General features: G+C 38.5%; 1 protein-coding gene across 2 annotated transcripts in view; it reads right to left on the bottom strand.

Annotated features, from left to right (window-relative positions):
• The window catches only part of OXR1 (oxidation resistance 1), a 137994-nt gene that overhangs the window by 70333 nt on the left and 55097 nt on the right, over positions 1–12564 (bottom strand). For both annotated transcript variants that reach the window (XM_053465958.1, XM_053465959.1), the window contains exon 2: positions 2091–2281. In XM_053465958.1, coding sequence (XP_053321933.1) covers positions 2091–2281 — 191 coding nt within the window. The remainder of the gene's footprint in view (positions 1–2090; positions 2282–12564) is intronic.

Below are 12564 nucleotides of genomic sequence, written 5' to 3'. Positions count from 1 at the left end.
TAACAACTAATGTTTTTATGTTACTTAATATTCCATGTATCTGTTAAGAGAAATGATACACGGTACTTTTCATTGTCTATATATTTGTAAACCAACTCTATTAACGCCAACATGATTTCCAAAATTTGTTCTACAAGCCCCATGTAGAGACCACAAGGTGGAAAGGTCTACGAGAAAGTGGCCAGGTTTCTGCTTCTGTCCTTCAATAGATACTGGGAAAGCAAAGTGTTCTCCAGGTGTCACTGACACAAGCACTCAGCAATAAACCATGTATATCACACAATACATGAGGTTTTAGCATTCAAAACAGCCTGAGATGAGCTCCTAGGGGTGAAGTTAGACATACAGCTATAGGGATCAGCTTTAAGCAAATCTTTTTTATGTGATTTTATTTTCACTTAGTAACAGAGTAAATCACTTATCTTTACATATACATTTTAATAGTTTCAGCTGTTTATGTTTATAATGTTTATTGTTGCCTTTAGGGCTGTAGAACACTGTGATACTCTTAGACCCAGAAAACATGGAAAAGGAGTAAAAAGAAGGACAGAGGGATTCGGTGTTGGTTCCAGGTATAAAAGTGATATGAAGATGCCTTATATATCATATGCTAAATATGACAGCCTTATCATAGTTTTTTTTAAACACACAAAATTATAAAACACTTGAATTTATCACCTGTATAAAATTGTGGTTTTCATTTGTTTTGACTGACTGATTATTTCCTCATTCAAAGTGGATTTTATTTTAATGCAATTATTTTAAAATATTTAAAACTATTTTCAATTGTATTTTAATCCCAAAGACGAATGCTGTTTTGTTAAGCACTCAAGAAATGTTAGCATGGAATTTGTACCGTATTATCATCAGCATCTGCAATTTAGAGAGCATTAAGGGAACATTTGCCTTGTAACCTTATTAACTTATAACACCTGTTGATTGAGAATATTGCCATATGGTTTGAGGTAGTAATTGAACCGTTGCCATCTATAATATACTTGCCCTTTGTGATTAGTGAAGCACAGATGTACTCTCTTCACACCATGCGCATTGAGGTATACTTTACTCCATGATGAGGTCCCAAGACATACATCCAATGTAACAGTTATTAGAGAATCCAGGTTAGTGTGCCTTTGTCAGTTTAAGAATACAATACTGCCAACTCTTATCGCAAAAAAGCACTCAAGTATTTGATAGATTTGTTATTAAATAATAATAAAAATGAACGTATGAGATACAGACAGACACTTGATTTAACGGCTTCAACACATTAAGGCAGCTACTAGCAACAAAATATAAATAGTTGCAAATGTACAATTATTACAATCTGGTGACCGAGGACTTCATGTTTACAATATTTTTGCTTTTTGTGCACTCCTTTCTGTTCCAAGTGTATACTTAATAGTAGACATGTGCATTCACATTCATACGAACTGCAAATTTACAGAATTTTGGTAAATTCTGCGATTCGTATGAAGCCCTGAAAACTAAACAAAAAGCTCAAAATTTTCTTCCAACATTTGTGGGTCCACATTCATTCATCCTCTTACCTTGTTAACCTTTCATTCTTGTTGACTCTCTCACATAACCTAACTCAGCAACTTCCACCAAAATGGCGGCAATGTGGTGACACCCTCCCCGATCCTCCGATCAGGAAAGTGCCAACTCTCCTCTCCCAATCCTGCAATCGTGGAAGAGAAAGCCACTGCAAGCGCCGCCATATTGCCTTCATTTCACCATGTATTAGTTTGTAATTGTGTTTCAATTACCCATACTATTTCTTTAGCTTGTAAGCGCTCGACCTGGCCACCCAAAAGCCCATAATTTCTGACTGGAACTTTGTATAAAAGTACCATAAGGCTTGATGGCTGCATTACGGGCAGGGTTCTCATCTCCTGATGTATCTGTATGTATTAATGTATATTTTGTATGTGTGTCAATTGACTCACCTAAATTGTACAGCCCTGCGTAATTTGTTGGTGCTTAATAAAAAAAAAAGATAATAATAATAACAACAATAACAACAACAACAACATGTTTTACACCACGAATACTGCTTGAATCTGGCATTAGTGTTGTAAACAACTCACCGATGGTGTAGCCTCTCCTAAGGTCTCCTCTCCTTGGATTGCGTTTTTGAGTGTTAGCAGTGTTATTGTGCTCTTCCTCAGAAATGGTCTTGGTAATAGGTGGCAGTCTACTGGTTTGTGGAGCTGGTATATCAGACAGAGGATTGTACCCCGGTGATGAAATATCCACAGACTGGGACTTTTTCTTCAACCTGATATGTAGAAAAATAAAATATTTCAAATGTGACATTCTCTTTTTCAGCCAGATATTGGTTAAAGTCCTTTATGGAAATAGATTTTGTTATAGGCATAACATCTATTCTTTGTTACACGGGAAATGTTGTACATAAAATGAATACTCAAGGGAAGTATAGCCTTTTAGTGAAATAACAGGTCATAGTAATCCCGTCCTACATGTTAAAAATAACCACACATATCGCATATTAATTTGTTTGTGTTCATAATGGAAAACCTTTTTTTAGCCTTCCTTTAAGACAGTACACAGTTTTGCTTAACCACCTTGAGCATGCACTAAGCTCATGGGAGACCGAGGTCCACTCTTGATAGCATGCCACACAGGCAAGATCCCACAGGGCGAGTGACCTCTGGGAGGTATAACCCATGTGGCTGTCACCATGTGGGCAAGCGCCTGACATGCAATGGAATACAAAAAGAAAGTTTGTATGGTTTTCCTTGCTCTAGATCAGCGGTTCTCAACCTGCGGGTCGCGACCCCTTTGGGGGTCAAACGACCCTTTCAGAAGGGTCGCCTAAGACCATCGGAAAACACATATTTCACAATATATAATTACATAATTTTATGGTTGGGGGTCACCACAACATGAGGAACTGTATTTAAGGGTCGGGGCATTAGGAAGGTTGAGAACCACTGCTCTAGATCAAGGGGTTCTAACTTTCCCCTGTGTACTGCTGACAGGTAAGAAGGATTCAGAAGGTGACCCAGTAATCAGTTTGTAGGCCAATATTGCAAGCAGCACCCTGGGAGGAAAGTGCCGACAGGTAATTACTTGACAAGCCGGATGCAAGGACCAGCTCGTCCTGAAGGTCATGCTCTATAAAAACAACAAGTGTATTTCTCCTTACTTGTCTTAACAGAGCCAATGTACAATTACAGGCTTAGGTCGCAATGAGACACATGATGTTAATCAGCAGAGCATAAAAGCCTCCTATAAGTTGTCTTGATTGATCAAGTTTATTTTTGGTTGTAAAGCAACATTAACACTTTGTGCATTTGGAAATAAAGGTCTGGTTTACAGAAGATCTGGCAAGGTTCAAATATTATAGATTCATTGTCAAAAATTTTAAGAAATTATAATCATAAAATCAGGTCAGTATGGCATTTCATTATTATGTGAGAGGAGTGTTATGTAATATAAATAGAGTATAGCATGCAACAAATTAAAAAGAATAAAAACATATACCGTATATATATTGAACCATTGATCTTATTGTGACTGTTGACTTATTCAGATGTAATACACGATAAAAACGCAATGATTGTGCTTTTCATATCACAAATTGGCAGTTCCAGTACAAAGTGTTTAAATATCACTGCTGGTTCCAGAGGGCTGCATGAGGATCACTCTTTTCTTGCAGTTTAGCGGTTCAATACGGTTTCTGCTTCTGTATGATAAGCACGCTTTGCGCTTTCAAACACTTATGCCAGTTAATAGTTATTTTTTTCATGATATTGCTTTAACGCGTGATGTGTTTAAAAACAGTTACTGAATAATAAATAGTTTCAAGATCTGGATTTATTTATGCGGCATTTGTAATGTAATACCTGTTGCTATATTAAATTGCAATATGATGCAAAATAAACGGGGAAAAAAATTGCAAGTATTATCTCAGAGTAAGCTGGTCAAGGTCCATGGTGAGTTCCATAGAAGCATTTATTCCCAAGGGTTGCACTTAGGAGTTTATTGCCAATTGCTTGAAAAAATGTCAACTTTTTCAAAAGATATACATACGGGGAAAGTACCAACCGCTGTCTGATGTCCTGTTCGGTAATTATGCAAAGAACAAGATGGTTATCCACAGGGGTGTCCCCAAGACCTTTCCCCTCTCCCACCTTAATACCTCCTTCCCATTGCCTATGGTAGTAGTAGCTAACAGTGCAACATGAGAACTTTTGTTAACAATAGCTGGGGTGGTAAAGATTAGCCACAACTACCCCAGTCTACAATTTCTATGGTGTTCAGCCAGTAATGGCTGACTGTATACCATGGGAGCTGCAGTCGCCAACAAAAAAGTAAGTGTGTACTGTAAGCCACCATAACTCCAGTTTATAACTCCGATTCCCATGAAGTTCAGCCAGCAATACGGCAGGGTGAATATTATTGTAGATGCAGTGAACAAAAGTTAGTGTGTGTCCTGTAGACTAACAGCTTCTATTCCTATACTAATCAACCAGCAATCCTGCTGCTCAACATTATGGGAGCTGATACATGAATACATGTTTGACATAAACTACCTTGTGTCTGCAGCATCCAAACTGTGTCTCTGCCCAGGCGGACCAAACCACTCTGACAGCAGGGGTGTACAGAAGTAAATAAAATCTTTCTCGCTGCAGTCCCCTGACAACCAGGTGTTTTTTTTACTGCTCTCTATATCTAGTTAATCTACACTAAACAGCCTATTATTTCTGCAGCTCCCTCTTGTTTCCCCTCAGGACACCCGTGGTCATCTAATCAGACTTAAAGAAAGGAATCACTGGAAGCAGTGAAGATGGTTCTTTACAGTAAGAACAATAACAATGTGGAATTAACGACCTAAAGAGATCGTGTGATCAAAATTCAATAGATGCCTTTAAATGGGTCGGATGACTTTTTAGTGTATTACAAGAATACACAAGGATATATCAAGTTATAAAGGAGAGCGTCATGTTGGAGTTGAAAAGAAATGTTTCCTTTTTTTAGGAAAACTTGTAAACTGCTTTGATGTAGGTTTTCTGCCTTCTTCTGGATCAACAGCAAGGTTGAATTCGATGGACTAATATCTTTCAACCTAAATTGTTATGTCACTATGGTATATAATTCATGAGTGGCAACGGACAGATCAATGTATAGCTTCTGCTAACTTAAAGGATCCATGAATGAACCTTACAGTTTTTTGGGATTAAAAACCATGCAATTTAACCCGGAAAGATTTAAGGTTTTTTCCTTAAGGAAGTTCTCAGTTCTCAATTTATCTTCATATATCTGAGCTGAGGGACATGAAACGGTTCCAAGCAGCTGAGATGAAGCATCTGGCTGCTGACAAAGTGAGGGATATTCATTTAGCTGGATGTCTTAGGAAATGTGATTACATTCACTCAATATGGCATAATAACTGGGCATGACTAAAATATGTGGAATAGGTAATTGTAACAAGGAAAACTTTGTTACTAAGATGCATCATGTGAAGAGTTAATGAGCCAGCATGGGATGTATCTTTAACAGTTTATTTGCGCTGGAGTTTTTTTATTATTATTATTATTATCTTACATGTGTATCATAAGATGACTGGCCTAGAGGAACCTCTTAAATCTTTTTGCTTTCCCACATACAAAGATTAATTTTTGTAGGTTATAAGATATTGTTGGCGCCAACCCCTCATTGAAACTAGTCAAGTCAATTGCAGTCACTGTTTAAGTTTACCTCATTTAACCCCTTAACGACAATCCACGTACATGTACGGGCTGCCGTTAAATAGCTGCATCGCCGCGGCTTTGCCTCACAAGTGAGGCTGACCGTGGACCTGGGGAGGAAAGCCCTCCCCGGAAGAAAAATGGCCGCGGCGGGCTAAAACAGCTTAGGAAGCGATCGGAATTGAAAACGCTCATTTGTACAGATCTATTCAGTAAATACTTCAACTTCTTCTTCAACTTCTTCTTCAACTTCTAGATAAAAGACGAAGAAGAAACCAGGGAACCAAATGGGATTTAGACTGCTGTTACAAGAGCCCGTTTCAGATAAACTTTGTAATGTGAATGATAAGTGAAAGGGCTCCCAGCAGAGGTGGTAGAGGTGAACACAATATGAGGATTTAGGCTTGCATGTGGTAGGTATTACGCTATGCCGAATATAAAAGAAAAAGAGGGCGAAACATGGGCAGATTAGATTAACCAAAGGGTTCTTATATGATGACAAAGTCATCTACTTGGGGCCTTACTGGATTAAAAAGCAAAGTACAACTTTATCAGAAATAGACAAGAAAAATGGCAGAATACCAACCATTTTGCACTATAGGCTAAACGAGATATATACGGAATATATTAACTGCAAAAGACTAATAAATCTCAAAATTATATTTAAGGAAAATAAATTCTTTAAAAAAGCATTCACTGTCTGGACACAACTCACTTTGCAAAACAAAAGACAAAAAGTTACCTATATGTCCTTTTTAGTGAATAATCCTGGTTGAAGAATGCATGCATTGGATTTTACCCTAGGCCGTCTTGTTATTGTCAGTTTCTGGTTCATTTTCTTTTTCGCTGCAGTGTCAGTTTTACGGTTCTCTTTACATATTCTCCAATGTATTTTCTGTAGATGATTGCGTGGCTGGTAATAGCTACGAGGGCATTGGAAAGTTTTGGATTATGACAGCATTATTCAAAATGGCAGCAGTTTCAAAAGATTGATGTTACGTGACTTGTACAACAGCGTTTCTCTCCCATGAGCTAACGGAAGGTTAGTTTTTACACTACTGGGCTCTGATTTATTTATAATAAATCCATCCTAATTTAAGTTACGGTAAGGGAAATATCCAGCATATCCTAAATATCCTAACCTTTTATAGATTTTTATTTATAGCTTAATATAAAAGTAACTTTTTTGTATCTATAACTATATATAATATGATCTTATTCTGTAGAAATTTCAGAAATGTCTAGTCCATTGCATCACATGGTATACAAAAAAACCCCACTGTTTTCCCATCATTCCCTGTATCTGGTGGTAATAAGTAAGTATCAAATATAGATTGCATGGTAGACACTCATAAAATGTAGGTTATTTCCATCTAATTCATATTAGCTACTATCAGGCCCCTAGGGTCCCCTACCTCTTGCTGCTGCATCAAGGCAGTTGCAGGGTAGGCCGCATCCCGGGTCTGGCGTTTAGGTCACACTGGCTGTGAGGACTAGGAACAGGCCGCTTCCCTGGCCTCGCGTAAATGCCAAGCTGCAGTTACCAGCCCCTTGTTCTCCTTACCACACTTGACCTCATTTAACCTCCCAGCTTTTTTTGACCTTTTGGCTTATTCTACGGTTATCCTGATTATCTCCTGCTCCACAACCTCAGCTTGTTTACCCTTTACCATCCTGTGCTGCCTGCCTTTGATCTTCTGGACTGATTATTGACTTTTGCTTTTGGATTGTCTTCTTCTGGGTGTCTACACCTTCTGTCTGAAAGCTCCCAGCCCTGCCAGCTATCCCAAGCGCAGGGATCTTTTATTTTAAAACGTATAATCTTAACTGGCAGCTACACTAATTGGCTTGTTCCATGCTCTGTGGGCAGGGATCAGAACACGTTAATAATCTTTTTTATTTTTTTTAATTTATTTTTTTTTTTAACTTTTGAGGAATAATTCCTAATGTTCAAAGACGGGTTAGGGGTTTTCTTTTTTTACTCATTCTGATTGCATATGTGAGGATTCAAAATATAATGGAAATCTTGCATTTGCATTCAACACAAGACTCCAATGAAGGTAAAATGAAGAGGAAGATCGGCACCCCCCATACACACACTTTTTTTCCCACAATCATTTTAGGGGAGGAGGGAGATTATGACCAGATTCAAGCAGTTAGCCTCTTCAAGACATCAGATGTTTTTATTATTATTTAAAGAAAAAACAAAAACTGAGTCCTAGCTATAAATTAATAGTGGTTTTATTGCCATAACAACAAATGCTCAAATGTTCCCGCTGAATGCACACCTGGTTGCTATGGCGATAAGTCCTCTTTTAAAAATTCACACCAGAATGACTTTTCATACCTATCCCAACATAATGATAAATGACTCTTCTATAGATGGATCCCCTATATCCGCAGCTTAGACCCCATTAATTAATTAGGGGGCTGTAAGCAGCTGCTTAATCATACGATATGCTGGCATCACCTGTGTGTTAAAGCCAGCGGTCTGTATGCACTGTGCACCACATTTTAAGCAGCTGTAACTTAGTACTGCTTGAATGACTCCTCTTTACGGATTATGCGGCTGAAACAATAAATATAGCTGAGCTCTGTTTTCTAGGTTGCAGTCGTAATAATGATAGAATGTGTGTTTTTTTCTGTTTCTGCAGACTCCAGTGTTTGTAATAGCCTGTAAATGAAGCTTACCCATGCAATATGTTTACAGTAATTATCTTCATACATTTTATAGTGTCCCCCGCCACTCGTCTGTTTGACATCTGTAGCAATATTTGGTCGATAAACATGAATTCTAGCTTATTCTAAAAAAGAATCCCGCTAAAGCCCACAAACCAGTTATATCATTTCCAGAGATAAGTTTTACAAACAAGAATGTTAACAAAGAACAATTTAGAAATCGTAATGCCAGAAGCATTCTTATAAAAAAAACCCTCTGCTTCAGGTGAGGTTCGTAAGGGACCCTACAATTTATATTTGTACGTCTGTGGAATCCAACGCATTGTTTTTAAGTAAACATCACCCAATTGATTCCTTTTAAAAGTACCTCATCATGACCCAGAGAAATAATATTGGTGGGTGGGGGTAATGATCTGTGATCAGAAAGTATAGCATTATGCTGAAAAAGATGTTTAAGAATAAAATGTCATGGAGGATTCAATAAGTCTTAAGTCAAAAGTAGCTCCAAAGTTGTCTGTGATAGCTTTTAGTGGATCAACATAAAGTAAACTTGGGGCTCTCTCTCTCCCTCTCCACTTTTCTTTGCGTAGGGGTAGACAGGAAGTGTGTGTGACCCAGGGCTGGATTAACTAAGGAGCACACAGAGCAAATGCTCCTTGGCCCTGGCACTCTTTATCCCATGAAATGGCGATCTAATTGAATCCTGCTATGTAATCTTGAAATCATCCCCAGCTGTACAGTATAGTGGAGGATGAGGTAAGTACCGTGAGGGTGTGTGTGTATGTATGTGTGCATGTGTGTGTATGTATGTGTGCGTGTGTGTGTGTGTGTGTGTGGATATTTGTATGTGTGGAACGCAAAATAGACAGAGGATGAAAAATGTAAAAGGTAGGCAAGCAAGATAAAAAAAAAAGAGAATGAAGATAGAAAAAGGGAGGAAAACATGTCAGCAAAGTGAGGTGAAAAGAAATGTCCAAAGAAGAAGGAAAGAATGGACCAGAAGGAAAAAAGGCAGAAAGCAGGGAAATAAGAGATGGAAAAAAATACATTACTAAAGGCAAGAAAACCAGAGAGGAAGAAAAGCAGGGGAAGTTAACTCTTACCTACAAAACTATTCACTTTTTAATCATTCATTACAAAAAGGTTAAGTATGTCTAGTGGAAATGACGTGGGGATCTTTGATTACATTTTTTATGTTTATGTCTGATCAGCAACATGCTACCTCTGTAATATCTACACAATAACTAAAATCCACCAAAAATTGAAACGAAGAAGGGAGATTATGCCCAATATATCATGACTTGCACTGCTTCTGCTCACAATATACGGAGCAGAAATCTCCATTTTTTTATTGCTATTATACTAATATATGCGAGATGCGTCTTACCTTCTACCTTTTTTGTTTTGTTTTAGGTAGGCCTTTATACCTCCGTAACGTAATGTATATAATACTCTGTGCCGAGCAGATACGGCATTACTAAACGAGCAATGTGTATTTAATTTTTAACTACTTATTCACCGATATTAACGATTGTAATTATATTCAAATAAAAGTTTTGTTTTAGTGAGTTTTGGCTGTAATGGTCTTTTTTTATGTGAAGGGGAATTTTATGAGTGTGTTCCAACATTAATTTTCTTCTATTTATTCTATTTCCTAGAAACTAGGGATGCAGCAGGGTAGAAACATAACACAGTATGAACATTAGATACAAAGCCATAATTAGCACATAATTATTGTGCGCCGTACAGGTAGCTGAGTAATAAATACCACAGTAACTTTTATTTACACATTAATTGAGTGTCTTTCTGGGGGTAGACGTGGTTCATTTTTTATTGAGCAGCTCTTAAGCCGGGGACTAATAAACAGAGGCCAGTCACAAACTATTAATTCAGTATTTGTAAGGCTGGCTAGCATTCAGCCTGAATAATAAGGGCAATTTACTAATGAGTTGTTCTTAGGCTAGCATTAGAAAGCAACGTTAATGGGTATTAGGTATGATACTATAGAGATATTTTGTTTAATGTATAGTAATGTACTCATTTATATGCGTTGCATCTAAATTCCCACATGGTTTACAAAGTAACTTAAATAAATAAAATACATTATTATTCTTCTAAACGCCTTGGTAAATACTTCTCAACAGGTCCCAAAGGGACTAAAAGAAATGCGTCCCTCTTTGGCCATTCCAAATGTCGGATGGTATGATATCATGTATGTTTTCTAATTACTTTCAATTGATTACACTAATTAAGTCATCCTGCAGTCTATCAATGTTTTCCCCTAAGAAGCCAGGTTTCCGCTGCATTCATACACCCCCTTAAAACTGTTTTGTGTTTATTTTGACATTGTTGTCCGTTTCCGCAGAAACTAGTGCCAAGCGTGTGACATTTAATGGAATAAACTCTTTTACTTTGAGGACTGCACTGAAAGCAGTAACACAGGGGTCATCAATTACCTAATGGCTCTCAGTCACAATCCATCAGAGACACACTGAAGCAGCGGACTAAGTGGTAACTTTAGCTGCCAATTCGGAATACACTCATTCTTTTCAACATATGGTGCTTAGCCTTGCATGTTTACAATTCGGCAGACTGGAAGTGATACCCTTTCTTATTACGGCTGTTCGAAATGCAGCTCATTATGTTAGAAAAGGTTTTATTTACAGATCGTTATTGAACAAAGTATCTATTTGTCTTCTTTTTATCATTATGGGGACATTGGTCAATATATATGTTCTTTTAGGAATATAAATATTTTTTTTATTCAAGTTTTGTCTAATTCCCCCCCCCCTGCCTACTACGATTGATTTAAATGTGATCTCCACTTGCATACATATGGGGTAATCTTACTTATGCTACTGCGCATACATCAATATACTGTATTTGAAACAGTCACAGAGGGACACTTTTGTAGTTAGTGGGTAAGGATTTAACATATTTTATTATGACTTTGTGAAAATATGTAAATAGGGCTGTTAAAAGAAGAGTACTATTTTATTTACACAATTTATTGTATAAACTCATTTCTGCTGTTTCCATGCATGTGTGATGGGACATCATACACTCATACCCTGTAAAGATTATGAGCTCCTAGAACAGAGGGCCATCAGGAGAGGACATTGGGTCACAAGAATCTGGGTCCCAAACTTCGAGTGCCCCTCATTAAATAGGAATACCTGAAATGTATAAGCATGTGTAATGCATACCTCCCAGTATATTAAATGGCAAAAGAGGGACACTATTGTTTTAGGACTGATATATGTGAGCTTCTAGAAAAGAAGGACATCAGGGGAGATAAGAGGGACAGAGTTGTTTGGTTTTTAAGAAAGACACTTGTTGTCAGGGCCGGCCGAAGACTTAACGCCGCCTGGGGCGAAGTTTAAAACGGGAAAGGCGGCGGCGGCGGCATTTTAAACTTCGCCGACGCCATAATCTACCCCCCCCGGTACTTACCTTTAAACAGTCCTGCGGCGAGTCTCCCTGCTCTGCCACGGTGCCGGCTTGTAATGCTGAGCGCCGGAAATTGACGTCACTTCCGGCGCTCTGCATTACAAGCCGGCACCGGGACTGAACAGGGAGACTCGCTGCAGAGGAGAGAGAGAGAGGGGCGCCGAGCGGGTAAGCGAAAACCACTCGGTGCCCCTCTCTCTCTCCTCCGCTTCAAAAAAAAAACAACAAAAAGCGCTTGGGGCGGCAAAGTGCCGCCCCTTCTAAAGTGCCGCCTGGGGCAATTGCCCCAGTCTGCCCCATTATAGGGCCGGCCCTGCTTGTTGTAACAATAATTAGAGAGACTGAGTAATCATGACACTGAAATTAAGTCACTGGAGCAAGCCAGATTTTATAACGAGAGTCTGGAAAGTCAAAAGCTAAATCAGGAGACTGAGATGGAGTCGCTAGAACAAGCCAGATTTGGATACCAAGAGTCTAGAATATCTGGAGCCAAATCAGACTGAGACAGGGTCACAGGAACAGACCAGGACTGGTACCATGGAGCATACAGAAAACACCAAGAATAGCACAAAAATCACACCAACAAAGACAGAGTGAAGGCCCTCGGCTTGGATTGATCTGTGACATCACACATGTCTTCTTTAGCATGTATGCGAGGTCACGTGACAGCTCACTGCAAGTAAAGCCTGGCATATTCACAAGTGGAGGACAGCTAGAC

Source organism: Spea bombifrons, chromosome 5 (assembly GCF_027358695.1).
Source record: "Spea bombifrons isolate aSpeBom1 chromosome 5, aSpeBom1.2.pri, whole genome shotgun sequence".
Lineage (NCBI taxonomy): Eukaryota > Metazoa > Chordata > Amphibia > Anura > Pelobatidae > Spea > Spea bombifrons.
This window is presented reverse-complemented; position numbering and strand designations above follow the sequence as displayed.